General features: G+C 38.9%; 1 protein-coding gene across 2 annotated transcripts in view; it reads left to right on the forward strand.

Moving 5' to 3' along the window:
• SHANK2 (SH3 and multiple ankyrin repeat domains 2) overlaps positions 1-27049 on the forward strand; it is a 332306-nt gene that overhangs the window by 263090 nt on the left and 42167 nt on the right. For both annotated transcript variants that reach the window (XM_061999345.1, XM_061999344.1), the window contains exon 19: positions 26775-26910. In XM_061999345.1, coding sequence (XP_061855329.1) covers positions 26775-26910 — 136 coding nt within the window. The remainder of the gene's footprint in view (positions 1-26774; positions 26911-27049) is intronic.

Below are 27049 nucleotides of genomic sequence, written 5' to 3' on the forward strand. Positions count from 1 at the left end.
CAACTTATTCACCACAATACCTCCAACTTTACTTATTGTCATGGGAAACTTCCGATTTTTTGTTCCTTCCCTAGAAGAGTTGAAGAAATGCAACATCACTGTATTACTTCAGACTGTGTAAATCTAGCTAGACTAGATTATTTTGTTGTTTTTATACTTAAGAATTCTGTATCTGAAAAACCACCACCCCTTTTGATTATAATTTTGTTATAATTTTTCTTTTTAATGATTTCAAACAAGTTATACATTATTTAGTATACTGTAATAAGCTGTGTAACACATTAATTCTCTTTTCCTGATTTTTTTTGACCCTGCTCCTTCCATTATATATAGACCATCTGTACACTTTGCATTTTTGTTTGCACTCTATACTAGTTTCTGAAGCACTCTTGGCCAGTTATGCAAAGTTCCACTGTCCTACATGTCAGTTTAGAGTAGAAGTCTCTGACATTCACAGCTTAATATTAAGCCAGAACCTTTCAGAAGTAAGATAAATTAGTATTGATGACCTGGTTTTAGATTTTACATTGTACACACACATTTTTCATATGCTAAAGAAGAAGGCAGTGTCTGAATTTGTACTGCTTGATTTCCTATCTGTCAGCCTGGTGCTGCTGCTGCTCACCATGCCATTCAGCACATAAACTGATGGGTTTTAAACCTGTAATGCAAAGAAAAAATCATCTTACATTCACATTGAACAAAAAGATTACTGCCCAGAAATTCTCACTAGGGAAGAGAGGAAATATCTCTCTTGAAATATATTATCTAAAATAATCCTTTTAGGTTTGCTAAAAGATATTTGCTTTCTTTTCCTTCTTTCTTTTCCTTCTTTCTTTTCCTTCTTTCTTTTCCTTCTTTCTTTTCCTTCTTTCTTTTCCCTCGTTCTTTTCCTTCTTCCTTCTCTCCCATACCTGTTTTGCAGAAAGAAGATCTTAATTTTAGTCTGAAGTCTCATGATTCCTTTTCTATAGCAAGAATTACTAATGATTCCTTTCGTGTACTGAGCAATAATTTGAGGTTTATCCCCACAATGTACAGGAAGACCAGATGATATATTTCTTAAGGGTTGGATTTCAAAAAACTACATGGATTATTGAAATTCAAAATCATTGATGTGTTGTATGTCCCCTTTAGCCACTTCCACCTCAAAATCTGGAGAACTGAAAACATTCTAAGAAGTAACTTCAAACAATTTTCAAAATTTGGCAGAAAACCACTATGTTGGGGTTTTTTTTCAAACAAAAGTAGGAGTATATTTAGAAGAAAAGTCAGATTACAAGGCTCTAAAAGCATAGATGAAATAACATAGGCAGAGGGAATATAGGGATGTCATTATTCATATCATTTAATTAAAGTTAAAATTAGCTCAGAAATAGCTAAAAGTTGTGATAAGACGATTACATGTGGTGCTGAATAAGAAGTACAAGCAATGTAACCTTCTGGATCCACAGCTATCTCAGCACTATCATACATCAGTAGTGGCCCAGTGGCCTTTGCCAGCTGCAGCTGTGGAAGAGGCTGTTGCCATCTTTTTCAATTGAGACAGTGAAATCTCTCCTTTTGTCAGTGGACTGGTGTAATTAATACTGCACTTATCTTTGAGTTCTCTTCAGATTCATAGAAAGCAAATCTGTAGAAACATAGATGTTACCTACTCACCACAATGGTTTCTTCATCCTTTCTGATAGTATTTGGAGCGTGGATGGTTTTCTAAAGTGTGGGTGATCAGGACTCATTGGTACTGCAGAGTATCATACTCTACTTTGTCACATATCACATAAGTCAAGGGAGAGTATTCCTAGCCCCTTGTCATGCCTTTTGAATTAGCATCTGAACTCTGATCTGCTGCAGCTGATCATGCTGCTGGCAGCTGCTGTGCTTACATATAAATGTATGCATTTGTGTATGTCTGTATATACATACAAACCACAGGTAAGGATTCATTAAGATTATGTTATAGATAATTGAGGTACCAGAGCAATGAGGGTACAGCAACTCAGGCTTACACATAAGAGAATTGCCCAAGTTAACTGCATCTGAGAGATGCCACGTTGCAATGAGTGTTCTCTCACATATTTCTCATCTATCAGAACCACAGACTAACATAATTCCAAACAGATACTTTATTGGCTTAGGGTATGTAATCCTTTTCTTTCTTGGATGGCATATATTTGGTTAGTCCTTCAGCTACAAAGGCTTCTAATATTGATGGTTATTGTCTAGATCCTGCAGAGATGGATGTTAAAAATTGATTGTGGATGGTGTGTACCTTCCTCAAAGGCCACTGTAAAATGTCAAAGCCTTTATTATTAGGTCAGTGATAAGGGGGAAAAAAACTTAAAGGAATTTAGGAATGTTTAAGTGATGGAAACTGCCTTCTTCAGTTTATCAGTTTAGAGACAATGGGATGTACTTGGGGAAACTTCTAGTAAAAAGTCATTGCTAAGAAGAGTAGATGTATCTATTTCTACAGCTTGTTTATTGTTCTCAGGAGCATAGGACTTTGTTGTTCTTTTCCATGTTATTCTCCTGCCTTCTGTCTGTTCTTACAGAGAAAAGCTGAAAAAGAGATCAAATAGCTTTGGTGAAATCTTAGATGACAATGGAAGGAGGCATAAATCTGCATTAAAAGTTTTACTATCTGTCTTCTGCTATCTGCCTCTCAAATGTTTATGTATGTTCTAAAGCACTTGTGTTTCAGCATGTTTTTTTCTGAAGTGAAGCACTCAGTCTGCATGAGGAAGGCTGTAGGTTATTCTGTGGCTCATATGATGATGTATATCAGTGGAAACTCTGAGCTTTAATGGGTATTGCTTTTATGGCAAGTAGAGGTACATTTTTTACCTGTTGTTCCTGGCTGATGCAGCATTAAAGAATGACAGAGGTTCCCAGAGGACAGACTAACACAAATCCAAAACGTTTTTGTATTTCTGGGAACTTTTTACTTTCAGTCTGTGAAATAGTTGTGTATAGTTAATGTTCTCTCTGAAGCAGGTCTGTGAGGTGATGTAATGAAAAAGTGTTTGTTGTTTTGGGGTACAGTGTGGCCTCAATAATCACGTTGCCAACTACAGACTTTCCCTTCCACCTTCTGAATCCATCTCTCCTTTATACCTTTCTGTTCTCTAACTCTTCTATTCTTCTCCTTCGCTTCTTGTCTCAACATTTTGCCTGCCTCTTCACCACTGCCTCATCTTCATACTAGTCCTTCTACTTCTTCCCTTGGCTTTCTGCTCTGGAAATGCTGTTTTTCCTTCTAGATTTTTTCAGATCTTGCTAGGCTACCCTGTAGAATGACTTGAATCATGATCTTCTCGTGCTTCATCAAATGCAGTAGGATTTGAGCAGATGTTTCCCAGGATCCCATTCAGCTCCTGTTTTAAAACAATCTAATCAAATTACCTGATTTTTTTTTTTTTTGGTCACTATATTGTGACATTTGCATTTTTCCATTTTGCTGTGGAAAGAGTGAATTGTATTCTACATCATCTGAAGATCATAAGATGGACTATGCAGCCTTAATCTGACCCAGTACATGCAGCAATTCAGAGTTAGTTAACGAGGTCCTTCACCAGCCAAACCATTTCTGCATGTGTGTTTCTAATACCTAGAAAGTAGTCTGCATGTTTCTCACAGATTTCATCTGTTTGTATTCTGCTTGTAGGAGCAGAACTTAACACAGTCTCCTGGCAGTTTCTGTAGTAAACTGTGAGATGTAGTTTGGAACGGTGTTGAGTCACACCCTATAACTCACCTAAATTTCTGAAGGGAGAATGTTTTCTTACAGTTGACTGTGATAGAAGTGAAACAATTAGGAACCTTCTCCAGTGGCCTGTTATGGTTTTTTTTAGTTGACATATGGCCCTTTCTACTGGAGCTTTGTGGTTTATGTTTTGTTAATCTAAGCCAGAACCATCTCAGTTAACATTCTAAAATGTGCCACAGAATCGTTACAATCCTGTGGTTGATCTTGGTCAGAGAAGAGTGCTCAAGATGGTCAGTGGTAGAGCAAAAGAATGAAGCAAAGAAAGTAAAGATGAGAGGCAATGATGGATTGTTCTGGCTCTAGAATATTATGAAGGTTTTCCTTCAAAAGTGTTAGTGGGACACATATTTGGTCCTTTAAATGTTAAGGAACATCATAACCAATGTTATGACTGATAGAATGTTCATCTCTTAGCAAAACTAAAGCTACAAAGTTGTGCCTGATGTCACAAAAGAGGAGCTGTATTTAAAATGCAATTTGTGTACTGATTATTTCAATCAAATTAGACAGTTCTCAAGCATTTGATCCAAAGGAAGTAATTCAGAGTTGTTACTGACTCCTAATGCTTATTAGCATCCCTGCACATGCATCTTAAATTAACTCCCTTTCTGCTTCTATGTAAGATAGGAAGGAAGAAGTAAGGGCTGTGTTGCACGGATCCTCAGAAATCTGGGTTTGGGGAATTAATGAACACTTTAAGCATCCATCTGGAATATTCTATGTGAAACATGTGGTGTGCTAGGAGAGACATTTGGGAAGGCAGACAGGAGGGCAATCTCTACTCCTGTCTGCCATGTAGCTGCCTTCCTGCCTGTAGACCTGTGGACCTCCCTAACTAGACCTGTTAGGGATGTACTGGAATATAGCTATTCTGATCTTTGTCATTCTGCTTCAAGTTTAAATTGTGAGAAGGTTTCTACCAGTCTGCTAGCTTAGTTCATTGACTTAGTTCATTAACTTAGGACTCAAATGAGTATCCAATGTGAATCCTCAGGGCAGCTGTTGACCTTCTGGGATGCTGATGGGGAGGACATTCTGGAAGATTATGTTAGACATTGTTTCTGGGTCCTTTTATTTAGTAAGGAAATTCTCTTTTCAATCTTCTTGTCATCTACTTAAACGCTTCAGTTTTACTTTGTGAGGAAAAATATGCCAAGTCATCATCTTCTCTAATTCACTCAATGGAGGACTGTTTGAAAGAAACACCTGTAAAATGATATGTTAAAACCAAGGGAAAAGAATTTGACAGCCATGCTTAACTTTAAAGTTTCTGTGAAACAAAAGATAAATAGATGTAAAGATACAAATGAAGCTTTGCAGGTATTTGGGATTCATGATTCTTCCACTTCTAAAAGGGGTGTACTGTCCCAAATCTGAGCTATTCTACATCTGTATGGACAAAGCATGCTGCATGAAAATAATATTCCTGATCCTGCCTAGGCTGTGGTTGTTGCTTGTGTAACACAAAGAGCATGTGTGGAAAGTATTCCAAGTTTTCATTTGTATGACTTTATACATATCGGGGGTTTTTTAAAGGCTGGGAAGAAAGTGCTCTTGCTGTCAGGATAATTAATTTTCTAGTCTCAATACTTCTCTTTGCCAGAAATAATTGAGAAGTGCACGAGAAACAAGATTAAATTATTTTGGTGTCTCTGATGATGGCATATGCTCATAATATGGTGGGACTAGGAGAGCCATGAAGGAATCTGTTGCTTTGCTTTTCCAAGTGTGGCTGCATAATTAAAAGATCTTCAAACAGGAAATTAAAAGCCAAGTGAGGTTTTTAAATTGCAGAGAAAGCCATTAATGATGTTTTCCTAGTAGCAGCCACTCTTGGTTGTCAGTTTTGAAGGACAAAATTCAGTGACCTGACAGCAATAGTTTGAGGCTTGTAATGAAAGATCAGTTGTGTTGAACCTGGGGGGCATTTCCTTGTTTTTCTGCACAATAGTTTTCCCCCTTGAACAATTATAAAATGTGTTTTAAAAATATTATCATTCTGATTATCTTTAAATAAATAAACCCCTCTGATGCAGTGGCAGATCCTAACCAGGATGAGTCTTCACTGTACAAAAGGTTGCTCAAATCCAGAAAACGGATTAGTTCTTGATGGGATAACAGGAAGGCTGTCTTGAGGATAAGCACTGATATATCAGATCCATTGTTTAGCTGTTGTGTTAACTGCTAAGATGAAGTAACGGGAGGTGCTTGTTGTTATGGAGAGGATAGAGAGCTTGACAGTGTCTGCAAGCTCCTTGTTTAAATCTGGGGAAACATAAATCAAATACAGCTGTCTGATGCACATTCGAGCAGGAAGAGCTTGTCTGTTGGGATAAGCATGAATAGGTTTTCATGGTCCACTTGTAACTCAGGGAAGTTTCTTTTGACTTTGTCTATTGGGCTTTGTTGTGCTGTGAAAGGTTTTATCCTTAGATAACGTTACCTGTGTAGTATTCTGCACTCTACATACATCCAATATTTGAATTTGCTGTATAAAAGACATTGGAGATGGTTATACTCATCCTTACCCAAAGACACATGAAATACATTTAATGGTGTCATAGTTTTCTCAAAGTGTCAAAATGTAATTCATGTGTTTATTTTGAGATGCATATGTTGAAAACATCCTCTCTTTGCATGGAACAGTTCACAGACATGATTTATGTTTTAGGAATGGATGCTGTTCCTGCTTAGTATTGCAATCAGTAACCTGACTTGCTTTTGGTGTCACTGTCATGTAAGTTTAATGGATGTATAAGTGTTCCTGTGATAGCACAGTTTTAAAATTGCTGTGCCCCACTGTTGTGGTGAGTTGACCCCGGCTGGACACCAGGTGCCCACCAAAGCTGCTCAGGGGAGATAAAAGACAAGAAAAGGCTCATGGGTTGAGATAAGGACAGGGCAGGGGAATCACTCAGCAATTACTGTCGTGGGAAAAACAGTCTTGACTTGGGGGAAGAAAAGGATTTAATTTATTACTTATCAGATCAGGGGGAAAAAAAATGAAAATCTGAAAACACCTTCCCTACCAGCACCCTCTTCTTTGCAGGCACAACTTCACTCCCAATTCCTCCTCCTCCCACAGTACAGGAGGATGAGGAATGGGGGTTATAGTCAGTTCAGCACAGATTGTCTTTGCCACTCCTTCCTCCTCAGGGAGAAGACTCCTCGCACTCTTCCCCTTCTCTGGTGTGGGTCCATCCCACAGGAGACAGTCCTCCACAAACTTGGGTCCATCCCACAGGAGACAGTCCTCCACAAACTTCTCCAACATCAGTCCTTCCCATGAGCTGCAGTTCTTCATGAGCTGCTCCAATGTGAGTCCCTTTCGTGGGTCTCCCATGGGGTTACAAGTCCAGCATAGGCTGCTCTCTCCATAGGTCCTGCCAGAAACTTGCTCCAGCATGGTCACAGCCTCCTTTGGGCATCCTGCTCCTGTGTGGGGTCCTCCATGGGCTGCTGGTGGATCTCTGGTACCCCATGGCCTCCGTGGGCTGCAGGGGCAGGACGTCACGGAGGGCTGCACCTCAGGCTACGTGGGAACAATTGCTCTGGCACCTGCAGCATCTTCTTCCCCTCCTTAATTGACATTGTTGTTTCTTTTCATGTTCTTGCTCTCTCTGGCTGCAGGTGCACAGGCTTTTCTTCCTCCTTCTTAAGTACATTGTCACAGAGGCACTATCAGTGACATTAATTGGCTGGGCCTTGGCCAGCAGTGAGTTCATCGTGGAGCCATCTGACATTGGGCCTATTCAACACCAGGGAAGCTTCCAGAAGCTTCTTGCAGAAGCCCCTCCTGTAGCCTCCCCACTTCCAGAACTTTCCCATGCAGACCCAATACAACTGTCTCTGGTGAATTACCAGTTTTGATATCATCATGAGAATGAATCCCTAAGGTAAAATCAGCTGAGGTAAAATTGAGCTGAGTGTACCGTGGTCCATACTGTGTTAGTAATAGAACAGTTCCAAGTGGGGAAGACTGTAAAGCTGTAGCAGCTATTATTAGCAAGACTGCCTCTAAAAAGGTGTTTATTTTAGTCTTGGATGACTCATCCTTATTCTTACATAAAAGACAAGACAAAGTGCAGTTCACTGGCTTTGGCCACTAATCAAAATACTGGCAAAACCTCAAAGTGTGTGTTTTTCCTTTGTTTTTTAATCTATGTCTTACTGCACGGCAGTGGGAAAGAAAATAAGTAACCACGGTTTATTCTTTCTGTGACTATTATCTAGGAAGCTTTTAACTAACACAGCATCTACAGTGAAAACAGTTCTGAAACTATAGAATGCTCAGTGAGGTTTCTGTGATTTGCTGCTTTTTACTGGCTGTCATGGTACTGTATTAAATCATAGCTTTCGGCCACGTTAGCTCTTCTACAACCTTCCAGATGGGCTACAGCTCTGTCAAAGTAAATTCTTCATTTCTTCTTGATAAATTATGTGATAACCCTGGGGTGAAACAAAAATTGGAACAAATCTAGTTATACATAGTTAAGTGAGGTTGTTCTGTATTTACCTGAGGGCCAACGGTGGGAAGGCTGGATAGGGAAGCAGCTCAGCGATGGCAGTGACAAGCAGCCTAGTACTCTGTGAGAAGTTGCCCATGTGGCTTTATAAACAGGCAGTACTCATTTTAAAAAGCATGAAGAGGGAAAGAGTACAAGTAGCACAATTGGTTCAAGCCAAAATGATTGTAACTCTTCCAGTGAAAACAAAAAGCAAAAACAGAAGCAAAGAAGATAATTGACAAGCCCTCAGCTCCGAGCTGGTAATTATGATTTCTGGGTGGAAAGATTTAATAGGATTTTGCTAATGTTTCACTTGGAGCTGTGGTGAATGCAGTATTCAAGCCTTTAAACAAAGCTAAAAATGATACATTTCCTGCTTAGAGGGCAAAGCAAGAAGTCAAACCATAAAATATCTTACTTTCCCCTTACTGGTTTGAAAGCAAAAGATTGTTTCATCTTTTCCAGATGGAGAAAACTAAACTAACCTTAATTTTTCTATCACAACCTCCAATTTATCCTTCTTCTCTATTTTTGGCTTTTAAGAAGTTTCCATTTCACTTTCTTGTTTGGGAATATTTTTCTTTTTGGCTGAAGACAACAGACTCTGTCCTACTTATCAGTTATGCTTTGTTAACTCCTCAATGTTGTGAGAAACTTTGTCCAGGACTAGAGGACAAGCTTTGATCTTAATTCTTACTTCACCCATTTCCTGATTGTTTAGTTGATCTTACTGAGGTGAATGGGATAAAGATGGTGGAAAACGTTTTCCTTCCTGGTAAGAAGTACCTAGAATTTGTTAAGTCCCTCACTGCAGTTCTGCAGAGAACTGAGCTGTCCCAAAATGCAAAGAGAGCTGAATGGCAGCAGAATCAGACCTTCATGAAATACTTTTAGTGGTCAGAATTTAGGTGGACTCATTTGGGTTTGTCATCAAACAAAAATGTATTTTCCGTGCATAGCAGGAGTCAAAATATTATCAAAATAGCGTAAAGTTTTAGTTGATTGATTTGTAACTTATAAGATTACAATTATACTGGAAAACTTTGTTATAAGTAATCCAAAACAGTTACTCGACCCTTAAGCCTCCTTCAGACTCTGAAAGAGATAAGTTTCAATTGTTAAGCAGCTAACCTTACTTCAGAGCTGTTGTCAGTTTTATCTTGGTGCAGATAAGTAATGATGCATGGTTTCTGAAGTTTTCACATACCTTCTTTAATTTATTTGCAACAAGGACATAGATTTGTCTGTATCCTGAAGTCGGTGGTTTGGATTTAGGGGAAGGAACATGACCTACTGAAAGATGTCCCTGCCCAGGGCAGGGGGGCTGGACTAGGTCGCCTCTAAAGGTCCCTTTGAACCCAAACCACGCTGTGATTCTATTATAAGATTTATTTTAGAGCAGTGTTGGGAATGTATTAGAAGGTAGATTGGGAATTTGATGCTTTGAGGAGGCTGCATCATGTTTTCTAGGTATTTTATCTATAACCAAAGTGACTGAATGTGTGTTTTTACAGTTCCTGCATTCAAACAGCTTCCCACTATTCTGTCTATTTCCTAGACAGAGGACAACATCCCAGAGAGGTTTTTGCTATTTTCTCATAGATCTTCCAATTTGTGAGTAATACTCTGTGATACACTCTCTTCTTTTCTCTTTAGAAATAAAGCTAGCCAGGAAAGTATTTATTCAAGATCTTTCTCTTATGAACATAATACCTCAGCTTGTTAAGATATCTCAACAGTTTGTTTCTCCTTACAGTGTCCTCTTAACCCAAAAGTCATCTTTAAGTATTATTAGCAGTCCCTGGCCTTTAGAGTGGGTTTGTTTTCTGTTCTTACTGCAGTAAAGAGTTACCCCATAATCCAAGTGTGACTTTAAAATTCTTTGCTAATGTTGGTATGGGAAACTGACTGTATAGACCTGATACACAGAATAGTAGGGGTTGGAAGGGACCTTTAGAGATCATCTGGTCCAACCTCCCTGCAGAAGCAGGTTCACCTAGATCAGGTTGCATAGGAAAGTGTCCAACCACTTAAGAAAAAAAGTGAGAGCACCCTAAATGATGAGCAATGTAAGAAGGGAATAAATTCAGATTCTTAGTCTCACATGCAGATTTGTCACTTAGCAAGAACATAGGTCTAAAACATTGTAATAGTCTAAAGAACACTGAGAAAACAGGAAAACACTAAGGTAGGATGAAGTAGCTACTATGTAGGTAAAATGACAGTACAATGGCCCATCTGTATTGCAGTTGATTGTAGCAAAAACCAAACCAAGACAAAGATCTCACTGCTTATACACCAGGAAACAGCTAAGTATGCATTTGCTAGCTAAATTAAAGCTTGCTCTGGGATGTCTCTTTCCAGGTTTACAAGTCTCTTTTAACTCTAAAATGAAGATTGCATGGGGGGAAAAGAAGTAGTTTTACCCCATTAATTAGCAGGAACTGCATGTCTTTGACTTCATTTCTGAAGATGTGAGTATACTGGGAGAGAGTGAGAGCTGATTTTGGTAGCTTTCTGTCTTTCTGAGCAGTTATGAGATGTGAGGAGTCAGCATCTTAGACTCTATTTAGAGTATTGGTAATATAAACGTTTTTTCTCAAAAGTCAGGGAAGAATCTGGTCACAAAATGACAGGATTAATCCTGCAAGATGAGAACTCTGAGCAAGTAAAAGGCAAAATCTTTACAATCATGTAATCACGTTTATCTGTGTCTTTCAACTGCTGAGGGGTAACTACTGAATGCCTCAATCCCTTCTGTTCTGAGAGTACTGTAGTCAGGGTACAAAATCATATTGATTTTGAATAAATTTCGAAAACTACACTTAGTACCTTCATCAGCCATCTCCATGTGACATCTCTGCCTGTTGTCCTTGTACCTTTAGCCTTAGCAGTGCTGTTGCACACATTAACACTATGCAGTGCCTGTGGTACGAAGAGCCTTGAGCTGGCATTGAATGTACTAGCTCTGAAAAGAGAAGCGACAAAAACGTGTTGATGCAGTGCTAATTAGCCTGCGGGCAGCACCATGCTGTTAGGACTGTGTTGCTTCCAGGACTCAAGCTCATGTCTCTGCATGGTGTCACGCTGCATCACTGAGCTATGCCAGACTGCTCTGTGCTAGCTCAGGTGCTTCTAATGCAGTATTCTCTCACCCACCCTGGGAATTGTTCTCTCTCTGTGTCCTAGACATGTCCTCAGAATAAATTGTAGTGAGATAAAGGATGAAGTGCCCTTCAGCATCTTAAAATCAAAAGGAGAGAGAATAGGTACATTCAGTGTGGACAGAGTGGTACATGGGAATGATGCACAGGAGCATTACCACATTAAACAGGGACTGCAGAGCTTCCCAGACACAGCCACCAAGCCCACAGGGATAGCACAGGAAATCAGCAAGCCCTAAATATTTGCTCTGACCTTGACATACAAAAGCAATGCATTTTACAACTTAGTTTTTTCCAGATTTGAAGAAAGTCAATTTCTGAATTAAATAATGGGTTTCAGGCTCTCCAGGAACATGAAGTTTCAAACTCTTTCCTTCTTAGCAAGAGCGCTGAGAACAACTGCTGTGTAAACAGCCAAAATTGCTTTAAAGCTTTCTGTTGAGGTGACGTTAAAATTGGAGTCAATATGTTGTTGAGAAGACTGAATTTTCCCCATCCATTGCCCTCTGGTGTTATTTTCATGTAGCCCTTGCCTGTTGTTGGCCGTTTGATGGAGTAAGTAAAGGCCACATCAGATTCTAGCTTCTTTTCCCCACTTAAAAAACATTAAGGACTAATTAATAGCATCTTTTGTCTGGTTTACTTATTTCTTGTTAAATTGCTGCCACTGAACACCACTGGTTTTGCTGTTCCTGTGCCTGTTAGTGGAGTTATTTCGAGTAGATCTATACATTGTCAAATGAACACCTACACTTTTCTCCATTCTTCTGGACAAAATTGTGCTTCCTTGGTAAGAAGTGTATTCTTACTGATGAGCACATATTATCTATGTGCAGGGAAGAAACTGTATGTTGCTAACAATTGATCACTTAACTCTTTCAGACAGGATATATTTAGAATGCTGAAAGGTATTTTTCCTTTCAGAAGCTTTTGGGACCATTGGTTTTGGATCAGGAATTCCTTGCTTTCTGCAGGAAGGCACTGTGAAGGCTGGCAAGCATGCAATAATGAAACCCACTGACAGAAGACATTCTGCTTCAGATTGGGGCAATTCCATCAGTGCTGTCTGTGCAGGATTTGGGGTACACATTGGTATGACAGAGTAGTGCACATGCAGATGACTTCTTACTGCAAGTTTCCTAGAACTGAAGCGTTCATGTTACTAGAGTCAGACTTCAGGATCTAAATCACATCTTTCATAGCTGTAATTTAAAAGGACTCCACCTGTAAATCAGTAAAAAGAGCATTAAGAAATGTCCCTCTACCAGTGCCAGACTGGCTTGTCAATGTCAGTAACTGCGACAAAACTGATTTAGATCAAAGTATTTGGAGAGATATCACTTGTGATGCTACTGCAATTTGAGCAATTAAGCAAAGAGCTAAGAGGATGGGATAAAAAAAGATGGCATTCAAAAAGAATCAGTTACTACCTTAAAGTCATCTCAAATGCAGACATTAGACTTGTGAGTGAACCTCTTTCTTACAGTTCTGTCTCCACTAGGGTGTCTCACACAGCAGAGCCGTATGAGCAACATGTCACGAGAGAATTTGTTATAGCTAGCTGTGAAATGAACCCAGTAACTGCTAGTGGGGTTACTTGGTGCCTGTTTGGCAAAATGCAAACTTCTTTTTCCCAGATACATCTCTAGCATGTCAAATTCACATAAGCTAGTAAATTAAAGTGTTAAACATTCACTAGCATGGAGCAATGCACTGTCGTAACAATTAGAATCAGTCTCTCAAGCAAGGCAGCTGCATCCATTCTGTCTCCTGGAGATGGTCCTCAGCCCATGCTGATTCCCAAATCCTTCCATGGGTCTGGAAGGAGGGCCTTTGCAGGTTCTGGCCAAACAGGATTTAGTAGCCCAGCAGGGAGCTGGACGCTCGGGAAGGTGGCCGGGTTGTGGTGTGTAACTTGCCATCTGCATTGCTGTCAGGGGTGAGCATTTGACTGGGCCTTTCACTGCTGATGATAATTTAGGATGAAGCTTTGGCACATCAAGTCTTCAGAAGAATCATCCCAGCACCTTGGGGAGCTGTATCTCCTTTGCAGTGGGTTGCAGGTTGCGAAGTACCTCAGGAATCTGAGCTCCAAAGTCTTGCTGAAGCCATCCATCTCACTTTCAAGGGTAGATACAAATCATCTAGGCACAGCTTTTGATAATTACAACTTTGTGAGAAATACTAACTCTTTCCACAGTTTACAACAATTCATTTAAAGTAAATTGCTTTGTAACTACAAAGGGTTTACATAACATTTGGTGTTTAAATCCAAGTTTCTCTTCCTCACCTTTGGAAGCATCTAGCATTTCTGCCCTTCAGCGTAGAGAAGCATCATTCCTTTCTAGTCTTCCTTTGTTGTACATACTAAATCAATTCCTTTACTGATCTCTCCCTGCTTGCTTTACACTTAATTCACATTCCAAAAGATTTAACATAGAATCATGCTTACAGGGGTTTTGGGTTTGATTGTTTGGGGTTTTTAATGGAATGCACAGAAAAGTGCCCGGATAACAAGTCCAAAATTACTGTTCTTACCAACGAGGGTTTTCTACTTGAAAACCCCATTATGTTGTCTTCACTTGTGCTTCATTTGTCTCCCTCTCCTCAGTGGCTGTGTTCAGCTTTGTGGCATGTTTATTTTGATAACATGCTTCTGGTGAGTTGCTACATTTTTTTTACATGGTTGTGTAGCTATTCAGTGTGTTCCTAAAATGTCAGTGCGTAACAGCACTGATTCATCCAATGCATTGCACAGCTGACTTCTGTTTGCGAAGCAGACAATTTGGTTGCTAACTTTAGGTGTTGAAAGAAAGAGGAGGGCAGGTTTGGGTTCCTTTTAGCCACTGGAAGGAAAGCAGTGTTTCCAGAGAAGTGTTTCCAGCTTGTTTAGAGACAAAATTTGACTGTGGAGCAAACGTTTCCAAAGGACAGGCTGCATCATCTCCTTGCTGCTGCAGGCACCCACAGACTTGGAGCAATGCATGAGGCAAAATATTGCTCAACTGGATTTGCCTTTTGCTGCAGGACTAGGGTTCTGTGTAGGCTAGGTGGAGCCTCTCTAAAGGCCAGAAAATTTCCTCGTGCTCAGTGAGTCATTGGATCATACGAAAATAGATTTTTAACTTCTAACTATTTACAAATAAAATCCAACTTAATGAAAGGTTTGTTGGTGATCCTTATTCACTATGACAAAATGCTCTGAGGAGTCTGCTGTTACACATCTCTGAGGCTTGTTCACCAACCAAAAGAAAAGCATTCCTTCTTAGCAGAAGCTTTTTGCACTTTTACGTGCTTGCTTGAGCTGAGAAAAGGTAGTTCTGTGTGGATAGTAAGTAAATTAGAACGTTGCTTCTTTGAAGTAGTAACAAAGAGACTCCTTGTGAATTAATGAAGTTGCTCTTATAAACAAGTTTGTTTTCCTTAAAGAGAGCTGCAAAAGTTGTCTGTTGTTGCTTTTGAGCATTTGTTGATGTTGTGTAACACTAGAGATTTGTGGCTAGTGTCTTATTTTACACCACAGTCATGGATATATATTCTCATCTTGTTTTTACAAAGTAGCATGAGTAGGATTTTTGTTGTTGTCCCTGTGGAAGCATCTGGTGAATTCTGACATACCACACCAAAAGTAGATACTAGAGGATTGTCTGTTATTTGTCTTTTACAGTATGTTGTGCTTCCTAACCAAATCTGTTTGAGCTTTTTACCTCCACTGATGAGGCTGTAGTGGTTGGTGGCTGGTTAGGTGTGTGATACACAGAATTAGTTATTTTCCTCTTTCCAAAGCTATAGAACCAAAGTACAGGTTAAAATGTTGCAAGGTGGGTCCCAGGCTGAATTGGAATTGTAGTGCAAGTCTGAGTTGGTGTTAAAGAAGGAATAACTTTGAAAGAAATTAATGGAACTCCATCTAGTGTCTTAGACAAAGAACCAAAATGATCGAGACTGGGTTGGCTGGGAAGCAGTTAGAACAAACTGCATCTGCTGTGCAAGTAATACATTCTCAGCAAATAAATTTGAGTGAGTGAACTTTACACTACATGGTTAGAGTTCCAGGAACCAGTGATCTGGGATGGAGAACCATCTCTTTCTGCCAACGAGCTGCTACAACTTGTGTGCATATTTTGGGGTGTTCCTTTGTAATTCCCATTTATTCTGTGCTTGTAGGTAGTTGATTTATTTGTGATTTAGTTTGTCTAGATATTTTAAACTAAGCCCTGCCATGTTTGTAACTACAGTGTGCTGTGACTATGATTGATGGCTCTCTTGGCTTTTATTTTCAGAAGTTTTTGCATGAAACATGCACATTCTTTTGGCAATTAATAGAACACTGCAGTATGGTTAGTGCAATTAGTAATCTCCTAAATTAGGGTGGGACACTCCTAACATCACCAAATTCATGACTCAACTGATTTCTCTGTGTTTCTTACCTCTAATTTAATACAGAAAACATTTTGTGTGTGTGTGAGTTTGATTATTCTGTATGTGCCTAAACATTTCTTAGGCCCAGACTTCAGCCTTCATTCTCACTTGTTGTCAGGCATAGCTGTGGCAAAATGGTCCACAGACACAAACTGTTTACTGGTTCTTTAGTCAGTAGTGCTATTGAAGTCAATGAGCACAAAGTTAATCAAATCAGGACTTTGTTGGATCAAAGGATACCGTTAGCACTGGCAAACAACAGCCTAATCTAAGATCCAATGATCTTAGAACTGCAAACAGTGCAAAACTCAGGCTTGGCCACAAGCTTGATGGGTATGGTGGGTGATAAATTAAACCACCTGTCCATCTAGATAGTCATGTGTTAATAGATAGCAAAACACAAATCCACACTCCCTGCCAGCATTAATCACTGAAGAGAGACGTCAGGTAGAGTGTGCTTTACAAGGAGACACAGTCTAGGTGGTTCAAAAATCAAGCTTGAGCTGCTCCTGCTCAGGTTTCTGTTTCTGGAAGCAGTCCTGTTTGTGCCTTCCATAGAGACAGTCAATGTACTGCATGCCTGAATAAGGAATATTGGCTTACATTTGTTTTACCTATTTAAAGCTCACTTATGTAGCTCTTATTTCTTTACTGCCTCCATCTCTGAAGAATAAAATTATTCTCTACAAGACATCAGTGGTTTGCTACATTTTCCTCCAGGTTTGTGTAGCAAATGCCATCACATACATCCTAACCTAACCATTCCATGAGTTTTAACAACATAATACACGGCCTAAAAAACCAATCCCTTATGAATGATTCCAAGTTTAAGGCAGTGAGGAATTATTTAAGACAGAATTACCTCTGTATGCTGTAAGATCAGGCTTCCCTACCTAAAGAGAAACACATGAGCAATACGGTTTTGAATTGTTCCTAGTGCAGATGCGTTTTCTGGAAAGTGACTATATGTGGGAGGAGGAAATATAGATTATCTGTACTTGATGACAACACATTCTGTGCAATCTCTGAAAAGGTTTTAACTGAAAATCCTTGAAACACGTAGAATCAGTCTGTTTATGTGACATATATGATGCTTAATTTTAAACTGTGTTGCCTGATTAGTGTGTGCTTACCTAATGAAAAAGAATATCAGGCTGCATTGTTAATACTTACAAAGTGATCTCTATTTCAATACAGGTTTTAGAATCCTCTGCCTAATGGCCTTTAATGTAGGTATGCAGAGTATTAAAAATAGGCTCAGCCTGTTATCTTACCCGTTGTAAATACATAGCAAGTGGTTCATTCAGCATTCAAATAAAGATCTATTGTCTTCTCAGTGCTTGCATAATACCACTGTACTCCATATTTTAAGAAAGGATATATTTTTAGAGTTGAACATAGCCTCATGTTTTTATAAAGTGTAAGGTTGGGAATTGTTTAATTGGGGTCTGAAGGATTTAATCACTTCAAAGGTCAGAGTGTGACAGGTGAGTGCTGTTCCCAGGGCATAATTGTATGGGCACCCGTATCAGTAATGCTGGCTTCAGCTTCCTCTGCTCTTCACTCCTGTCCCCAGGCACCTGCTCAGCTGCAGAGGTGAAGCTGTGAAGCTGTTCAGGGAACTAGCTCTGAGAATAGGGCTGGCTTAGAAATGCAGTCTGTCCAAAATGGATGATGTTTTTCATAGTGTCCTGCAAAGAGTTATCCCAGAACAGCTGAGGGATGCAACAGGGGTGTGGTAGCACAGTACTGCCAGAAGGATGCTGGTCCATGCCTTATCAACCTAACAGAGAACTGTTTCACCTACTGTGCTGCCCATCACTGGCTCTGCAGTCAGATCCCAGTGATAATTTGTGCAACTATGCAGTATTAACCATTTCACATAAATGAGCCAAATTCACCTGATCTTCTTTTTTGTTTCTCCTGTGGAATCAGCTTGTCACAGTCACAATCTGTCAGTGACTCTACTGAGACAATGGCAAACTAGTATGGAATGGTCAGCAGAGGAGAGCAGAGAGATGAGAGTCTGTTAAGCTTACTTTTCCACTGCAGAACCACTGCTTGAATGTGCAACTTGGGTCGAGTTTATTTTCCTTTATGTGAAAAAAACCTCCTTTGCTCAGACCTCAGAACAGACCAGATGACTGTGGATGTGTCAGAGAAATGAAGTGAAAGCAGCTCTGGTTGCAATGGTTAAGCAGTTTTAGATTTGCATGTATGCTTTCATCTGTGAAGGGCAGACATGCTGGAGAGGTTTCATTAGTATATGGGTGACCTCTAGTTCGCTATTTTTCATACCCTATTTTTGGTGCTGGCTGTGTACTATAATTTATGGGCTATAATAGCGTCTGAGAGCAAATTAAATGTAAGAGGCATGTTCATGAAATGAATGTTAAGATACTGCTGCACTTCAAACTTCATTTTAATTTAGTGAATTTTAAATTAGAACATATTTTTCTAAAGCATTGGAATATGGGGGAAAAAAAATGGTTGTCAGCTTAACTTCATTGAGTTAAGGAGAAAAGAAATAAACTTACCAGAAAGTGGACAAACTATCAGGTACTAATGGAATTCAGGTATACAAAATAAGTAGATGCTGAAAAGACAAAAGGAGCAGCAAATAAATACAATGCCAACAAAACTAGGGCAAGGGATGAGGTGAATGCCAAGTCCAATGTCTGTGATTAAATTAAACCACACTCCTCCTAAAGATCATTGTGAACCAGCCAGATGACAGGTTTGGCTCTGGCATGCTCTTGAGTTATCAGGACAGGGGAAGGGAAGAGGAGAAAGATTTGGTAGAGGAAGGAGATGAAATCTTAAACTGTGCCCAGACTCTGGACACAGAGTCCACGCTCTGGACCAGTAAAGCTTGTTCCTAGGTGCAAACCTCCTCTCTGATAACTACTCTGAAAATGCAGCAACTTAGAACTGGTCAGAGGCCACCCAAACAACCACTGACACATCTTTTGTTCCTCTTGGATGTTCCCAGACCATTAAATATTCAGTGAATGTAAGTCAGAGTCTGTTAAAACAGGTTAAAATATCAGGTGTAGGTCACAACTTCATGCTGCCTGGTATCAACATCTCAGATATAACACTATCATGTAGATTCCTCAGAAATTGAAACCTTTTCAGGTGAGTCCATGGGGGAGCAAAACAGATGTGCACAATTCACTTGATTTCTTTTTTTTTCCTAAGAGAAGTTAAGACCTGAAAAACTTCCACCTTTTGCACCTGAAAACCATTGGACAAATTCATCCTCAGTGTAATTTGATTGATTGCAGTACACTGCAGATCAATCAGCTGCAATAAAGTTAATTGAACCTCTCCTAAGAAATGTGACTGAAACCAAATGATTCAAAATAGTAACAGGTACTGATTAATGGAGACAATTATTTTTTAATAGGAGTGGGTCCAAGTAATTGAATGATGTTGAAATGTTCTGTATAAAGCAGTCTCATGAGGACAGCAGTTACTTTCAGCAGCTTTCATATTACATACAGTTATGCAAAATGCAAAGCTTTGGATTAAAATGCTGGTGTAATGTGGTTCCATTTTCTAAACCATGACATGGGCAAGAAATAAACAGCAACCTTCAACTCTACTGCTTTCCTTGTAGCATATGCTTTCAACTTAGACCCCAAACTTAACCATGGAGTTCTGTACAGCCAATGCTCCTCTTTGTGTTACTTGGCAATGTATTTATGGGACAAAGATGTCAATGAGAAAACATTCTAATGTATTATTCCATTGCATATTTTTTCTGTTGTGGATGGATTATTATTGAATGGCCTTAATTAAAGTAAACTGGGGATCAGGGAAGTTCCATTAAAATATCCAGCTGTATTTCTCTTGTTATGCTGTGTTTGTGTCCACATATATGTAGCTGGTCACTGGAGAAACATCCACAACTTGACTTTTGTGGAAAAAAAGTCAGGATTTTTACAGTTTTAACCAACATTAGGATCAAATATTTTGTGGCTGGACTTAAATCCCAAACATTTTCCACTTGCCATATATAAGTAACACTCTCAGACTCAAAAAATACCTCTGGTCCAGGTCAACAGCTGTGAGAAAAGGGATTTTGCAGACATTCCCCACTTGTTTCTAGGAGGTTATTAATGGAAAGTAAGTTGTGCATTTCTCTTGAGAGCGGTCGGGTGCTGTCAGGGGTGCAGCATAGTTGAGGTGAAATACAGGTGAACATATGACAATCTTTATAAGGTATTTCAACTAAAGTTAGATGCATTTCAAAAAACCCCCAAAACTGGCTTTGGAGTGCTTGTTTAGCCAAGACAGGACATTACTCTCACCTGATATGTTTGCAGGATGCACAGGGAGTAGGAGGAAATAGCTATTTAGGCTATTGTCAGTTTGGTACAGAAAAATATAAGCTAGTTGCACCTAGGATGGAAACTAGGGAAAACAAAAGGGTCCTTTTCAGAGATTCTCAGCCTAACAAGAGTAACAGGGACAAGAAATCTAAGAAGTTCCAAGATGGAGCTTGGCTAAACATTAAGAGACAAATTATGATACAGTTGCCATGACAACAAAGGAGTTTGGAGTTTATGATCTGAGATGCCTCTTCATTCCAATGCTTCTATCAGAAATAGATGTTCCTAAGCACAGATGAAGACTTGCAGTACTGATGCTACTCAAGCAGATGAAGGCACACACACTAAAGCCTTCCTCAAGAGCATGGCTCAGCTATCTCTAGGCGGAGATCATATTCACACTGTAGTTCAGAAAATGACAGTTTTGCCACTGCTTAATCTATTGAAGGAAAAATCTGCTGCCTGGCTGGAGCAACCTTGCAGATCCTGGGTTTCAGTGCACTTCAGCCTGACCTACTACCCTTGCTGTGAGCAAACACCTTCCCTTGCAAAGGGAGCTGTGAGAGAAAGGGCACAGCGTATCCCCATACGCAAAGAGCAGTGAGTCTCGTGGCAGGATGAAACATAAAACCAGGTGCATTGAAGAAATTTGGATCAGTAACTTTTCAGGAATTTTCCTGAGGCTGTTCTAGGCCAGTTTCAGGACCTGTTCAAAGAAATAGTCAAGGCTCATTGGACTGAAGTCATTTGGTTTTGTCAGTTTAAGCTTCTGTGGTAGGATGTGAATAATGGGGTTTACAGATAAAAATCCATGAATTAATTTCCAGTATGGGACTTGTGTATCATCACTCTCTATTTTAATCTAAGGCACACATTCAACTCATGTGCCAGCTTTTTGAGACAAATCTTGAAATTGTTTGTGGTTAAGTACATTTTATACCTGTGTAAAACATCATATTAATCCATATTAATCTTTTGGATTTGGACCTTTTTGACTTGCCTCTTCATTTGGATCTCCAAAATCTGTCAGCAAGTGTATTCATTCAGTCCATTCCTGTAATACTCAGGGAACAAAGTATGTTGCCAATGTAAAATGTATGTAAAATCTGGTTTGCACAGAAACCTTTCTCAGTGGATTATCTACTGTTGATGATGCTGGTTGCAGAAGACAAGCACTTGTAAAATCATTCAGCATTTAGAATGAATTTAGGGGTTACAACTTAAAGCAATGAACAGGACTTTTGATGGTAGATATACTTGTGGAGTACAAATTTTGGGCATGGTTGAAGTTTGTGCTAAATCCTGCTCCAGCCTATGACCAAAAGTTTAACGCCACCACGAGCAGTTGATGGTTTTCAGTACTGAAGCAGTTGTACAGCACACCCCAGGGGTAGTACTGCAGGTGGAACAACTGAGCAAATAACTTCCCAAGGATGGTCTAGGTCACCAAGTCTGTCTTTGTCTCGCATTGTAGTCTACAGAATAAGAATACTTCACCGATGGGCAGTTCCTATTGGTTTGTGACACTCTTAGGCAGTGTTATGTGCACAACTGTGTAGTGACTTGAAATGCAAAAGTATAGCTTGAGCCTACAGAATTATTTGCTTACTCTGTGTTTTGCTGGTACAAGTTGTAATTGGGTTAGTGTGTGTAAAGTGTTTACAAAGAAATGGTGGAGTTCTTAAAAGCGAGTAGGCAGTTTGTAAGTGTGTGTAACAGCTTTGGACTTCTGTTGTTTTGGGTTTTTTCAAGTAGTTCAATGGATAGGAAGAGCTTCTGAGATGATGCTTCTGACAGAATGTGCATTCACAACTGTAAGGTGAATTTATTCACCGTCCCACCGATGGCCATCGTCTACTTAATTACTGTTGCAAATGATTGACTACATTTTCCACTGAGAGAATGTTTAGATAATGGAAGGATTAGGATGATGCATTGAAGAAATTAAGATTATAAATATATATATATATATAATTATTAATAGAACAAACTGAAAAGGTCTATTTCTCTGGTAGTGTTTTTTCTTTTGCACCTTCCTACGGGAAGGCTGCTCTGGTGAATATGTTCCAGCTTATGCATCTGCTGTCCTATAATGTGCAGGTTTGTTTTATTTTGTTTTGTTTTGTTTTTAACTTTATTTTGTTTTCTTTTTTACTCCTTTTTTATTTTACTCTCTTCTACTTTATTTTACTTTATTTTATTTTGCTTTATTTTTTCTATCATTTTGTTTGTCAGCACATCACATTGTTACACATTTCAGAAAACAGTAGATTTATGCAGCCTGTCCCAATATCCATAAAACCTACCCCAGCATCTCTAGGACACTCATTAATGCATTCTGTTCAAAAACAAAAAGACATATCTTTAAATAATAGCTTTTGTTCCTTCCTGTCTTAAATCTGCCCATGTAAGTAAACTAAATGCGAGTATTTAAACAGTGAAGAGTCTGTTGGCAATCAAATTTTATTGCCTGACAGTGGGGGTGTGGTAAAGGAACAGGGACTTGCCCAGCTGTAGCTTCTGTGGGGAATAAGTGCTATAAAGAATGATACTCTTTTCCATTTTTCTTTAAGAAATGGAAGTACACAATTCTTTGGGGGGCAGAGGGGTAGTTTTAGTCTTCAGGAAACAAATTTCAAGCTAATACTGTCTCTAACCTTGCTTCTAAAGTAAATGCCAGCTGCCTTGTAGGCAGTATAGTGATCATTTAGTGGTGTGCAAATGTAACTATACATGAAACAACCAGTTTATGATTTCTGTGCCTCTCAGCAGCATCTATGTGGCTACACTGACTTACATCTTGTAGTACACTCTCTTACCCCATCATGTTTAAACTCTTTGCTGCCTTTGAGATTACTTTCAATGTCTTTGTAGAATCAGACCAGGAGAGAAGATACCTGCTTCCTCTCCTTTGTACTCTTAGCAGTCATCTCATGTTAAATACTGCTGCTGCATTCCTCCTTTGCTCCTGACTTCATGCTTTCTGATATGGTATCTAGAAATCACCCACCAGATGACTTTCCTGCCTTCCATTCATATTCACTGTAAACCAATTCCTGCTGTATCGTCTCCATTTCTAAACCTCCTCCTTTTCATAAGCTGCTGTCATTCTATCCTGTGCTCTCATCTCTGATGTTATCAAGATTACAAAGTTACCTCAACAGGAGCATCTTTTTCTTTATAAAGTTCAGGAGAAATGTATTGATGTCATGGGTGTTCATATATCATCTTTTGTATGGGAGGCTCTTTCACATAGGGAATATTTCACATGAAAAAAAAATGATTCCCTGACTGATATGTTGCTCTTGGAGACCACATCATTATTTATCCTTGAATAAGTTTCAGTATTTTTATTGGGTTTCATGGTGGACCTGGATCTTAGAGACAGTGATATTTTTGACTAACAGTTAACTTTTACAATAGTCTGTGAGCTCATATTATTTCATAAATTGTTTCTCAAATTCTCTCAAAGCAATTTCAGTTGCCCTGCCCACTTTTAAGCCAACGATAATAAAGTATGAATTTCAGGACTATGAAGTTCTGAGGCTTTTCCCAAGAGTCAGGAGAGTTATTGAAAGTGTTGGCTGTCCCAAAGGAAAGTTTTCCTTGCATTTGGCTTGTTGGATGACTAGTTGCCATTGGTGTTGAATGGAACCAGCCACAGCACACATCTGTTTATCTATTTTTGTTATTTCTGAAGGATATAGGAAAGAAAGTTCTATGCAGGTAAGTTTGAGAAAGTCAAAGGAATAGAAGAACTTAGAGTTTTGCAGTGAAAGATTATAGAACTGAGAATATAGGATTGAGGAAGAGGGAGGGAGGGAGAGACACACATTTGTGCCTGCAAACCAGCTTTGCTTATTTGACTGTAGCACATCCTTCTGAACACTTTGGCACTAAAGGCAAAAATGGTTTTTTAACATTTCAAAGAGTGTGATCACATGTAGTACTTAGTATACATGTTAGCATGAGAGGAATTGTCACAGGCAAAATAGGTATCTGTTATACTGATTATAAAGATTTACTTTCCTCTGCTTGTTTACAAAGTCTAGAGAAGATGAGTCATCTCCCCACTGCCAAAGCTTGAAGTGGGGACAAAGCTTGAAGCAGAGAGACAATCTCATCAAATTATTCACACCTGAAAATGTTTTGCTGAATAGTATCAAACTAAAACTAGCAAACAGACCTGCTTGAACTCTGGGGTCTTACTGTTTAATGGCCTTTCTACAGTCATTTAGCATATATATGAAATACTGAAGAAGGTTAAAAGAAGAATCTGTCGGTGAAATCGTCATTCCTTAGAAGCTATGGACAATTTCAATGTCATTGCTTTGTAGTCACGCTACAATTTTACCCACTGAGGTGCTAAAGGCAGTGAAAATGAGGTACTGCTTTACTGAATTCATGATTCTTTTGTAATCAAGGATTCCTGAAAACTCTTGGAGTTAAATCAATCTTCTATCACTATTTCTTTTCTGCAGTATACATCTTATAGGTACCAGCTTTTGTAACTGTGCCTTTTAAACAAAGCCGCTATAAACAGTCGTTTACAGGTTCTGTTTCTGAGGCAGCTTTAGAAAAATGTGTTGTATATATTTGCTCTTGCTCTAAAAGTGAAATACCATTGCACAGAGCGATGTGAACAGATGGTACGTTGCAGAAGCTCTTTATCATTTTACACATTCATCTCGTTACACTAGTGAGATGTATGTGTGTTTGATTAATATTAACTGTTGGTTTATTTGGAGGTCTCTAGTTTTTGCTAGCATTAGGGCTTATATTGTAATCCATACTGGTGTCCAACCTTCATATTTAATTCCACTAGGGTAGATGAAGTCTGGAGTTCTTAATTAACATGATCTTTTCCACTGTGACAAAGAATTACCTGGTTGAGGTTTTAATACTGGAAGAAATTGGGAAGTAAATGAATAACTGTTTTCCAAAATGTTTTAAATTGATTAAATGTAAATGTCACTGGTCCAGCTAAATAAATAACATATCTTGGAATTAAATACCAGATGCTAAGAAGGTGTAAAACAGCAAAACAGCAACAGTCCTGTTCAATATTCTTTTATATCCCCCACCTACAGAAGGAGAGAACTTGGCTTCTCAGCAGGTCTGGATGTTCAGTGTGTGTTACATCTACATCACTGTTTATGAATCTGCAAAAGGGTCTCAAAAAGCATCTCAAGCTTGTAGACCTAGGACACAGGTCATGCTTTGAGCCTCCTGACTGCAGCATTGTGTTAAAAATCTGGTTCACCGCAACGTTATTTCACCATGATGCATTTTGTCTCAGCTAAAGCCTGAGAAAAGGCAAGATTTTCCTTTGATACAGTGGATGGAGAAATTATTTCAAGCTGGAGTGGGTCGGCTTGTGCCTGTTGTTCTGCTAAATGGCAATAATATTTAATGAGAGATTTTGCTCTAAACTGTAAATTCTTTAGAGTGTGAGATGCCCAGCCTGTCAGAATAAATAGAGGAGGCTAAAAACACTAACTTTGAAAATGACTGTTCATTTTGGAAGGCGCTCAGGGATCTCAGTGAAATATAACTGAGTCAGTTGAATTTTGGATAGAGATCAACTTCCCAGCATGTGTTCTGGCAGCATCTCCTCTTCACTGATTCCATTCCTCAATATCTTTTATGTTCAAATGGCATATGCAGCGCTTCAGTCTTATATGCCACTTATCATTCAGATTTCAGATAACTTTCGGTGACTTCTTATAGATTGAGCTAATAAACAAATTACTTTTATCCCTGCTTATTTACAGTTTTTATGCCTATGCTTTCTGCTATGTCAATTCATTAATATTATGGAAAGATGTATACAGCCAAAATTATGATGTAGCACTAGGGATTACCCGGAGAATACATTTAAAAGTTTAATGTTGCAGTGTAGCTTAAAGTTTAATTGGCACAACCACAATAACTGGTCAGGGATTCATATAGTCAACTCATCTTTTTCCATGAAGACTCTTTTGGACTGCTCTGGTCTTGTTACCTTTGATTCCAAGACTTTAGAACCTTCCAGAAACTTACAGAAGGAAAATGCTGGGAAAGGAGATTGCATACAACAAAAGAACGTCTCTTGAGCACGAGAATTTACTTCAGGAGTGACAAAATCTTTGTTCTTGGATGATCTGAAAATGAAAGCTTCTTAATATCTCATTGGTGTTGTTAGAGGGCATAAAATGCATTTAAGCATTTGTGGATAATACAATCATGAGAAATGACTATCATTTAACAAAATATTTCTAGTACATGAAATGCAGAGTTGGAGCACACTAATTGTTGGAAATAAAATACGTAAAGGGAAAGATCTGGTTGAAGTCATTAACTTGTGTTTTAAGACTGGTAATTTTAAGGAAATTAGTTGCATATTTCATAAAGAGCCAGCTTGGTTTTCCTGTTTTCATGTCAGCTGTACACTGTTCCTTAAATATGTATTTGTATTAAGAGGCAGTAATTAAAAATGCTATATCTTCCTGTTCCTCTCACCTTCTGTTTTTAAAACTGGAAGAGCAGAAATGTTCTGCATTTTGATCTAAAGGACTGTTTTCTTTCTTTGCAGGTTAATAATGAGAATGTAGTGAAAGTTGGCCACAGGCAGGTGGTGAACATGATTCGGCAAGGGGGCAATCACCTAGTTCTTAAGGTTGTCACAGTAACCAGGAATCTTGATCCAGATGACACAGCTAGAAAGAAAGGTACATTTTTCCCTTTTCTTAATGGAACCCTTTTGGTCTTGCTCCCCAGATGTATGGTTGCAAACTTTCTGTTTTATAAATTCTGACTTGCAGATTTCACTTTTAACATTTGAAATACCCTTTTCTCATGTAATTTGTA

This window comes from Colius striatus, chromosome 7 (assembly GCF_028858725.1).
Source record: "Colius striatus isolate bColStr4 chromosome 7, bColStr4.1.hap1, whole genome shotgun sequence".
Taxonomy (NCBI): domain Eukaryota; kingdom Metazoa; phylum Chordata; class Aves; order Coliiformes; family Coliidae; genus Colius; species Colius striatus.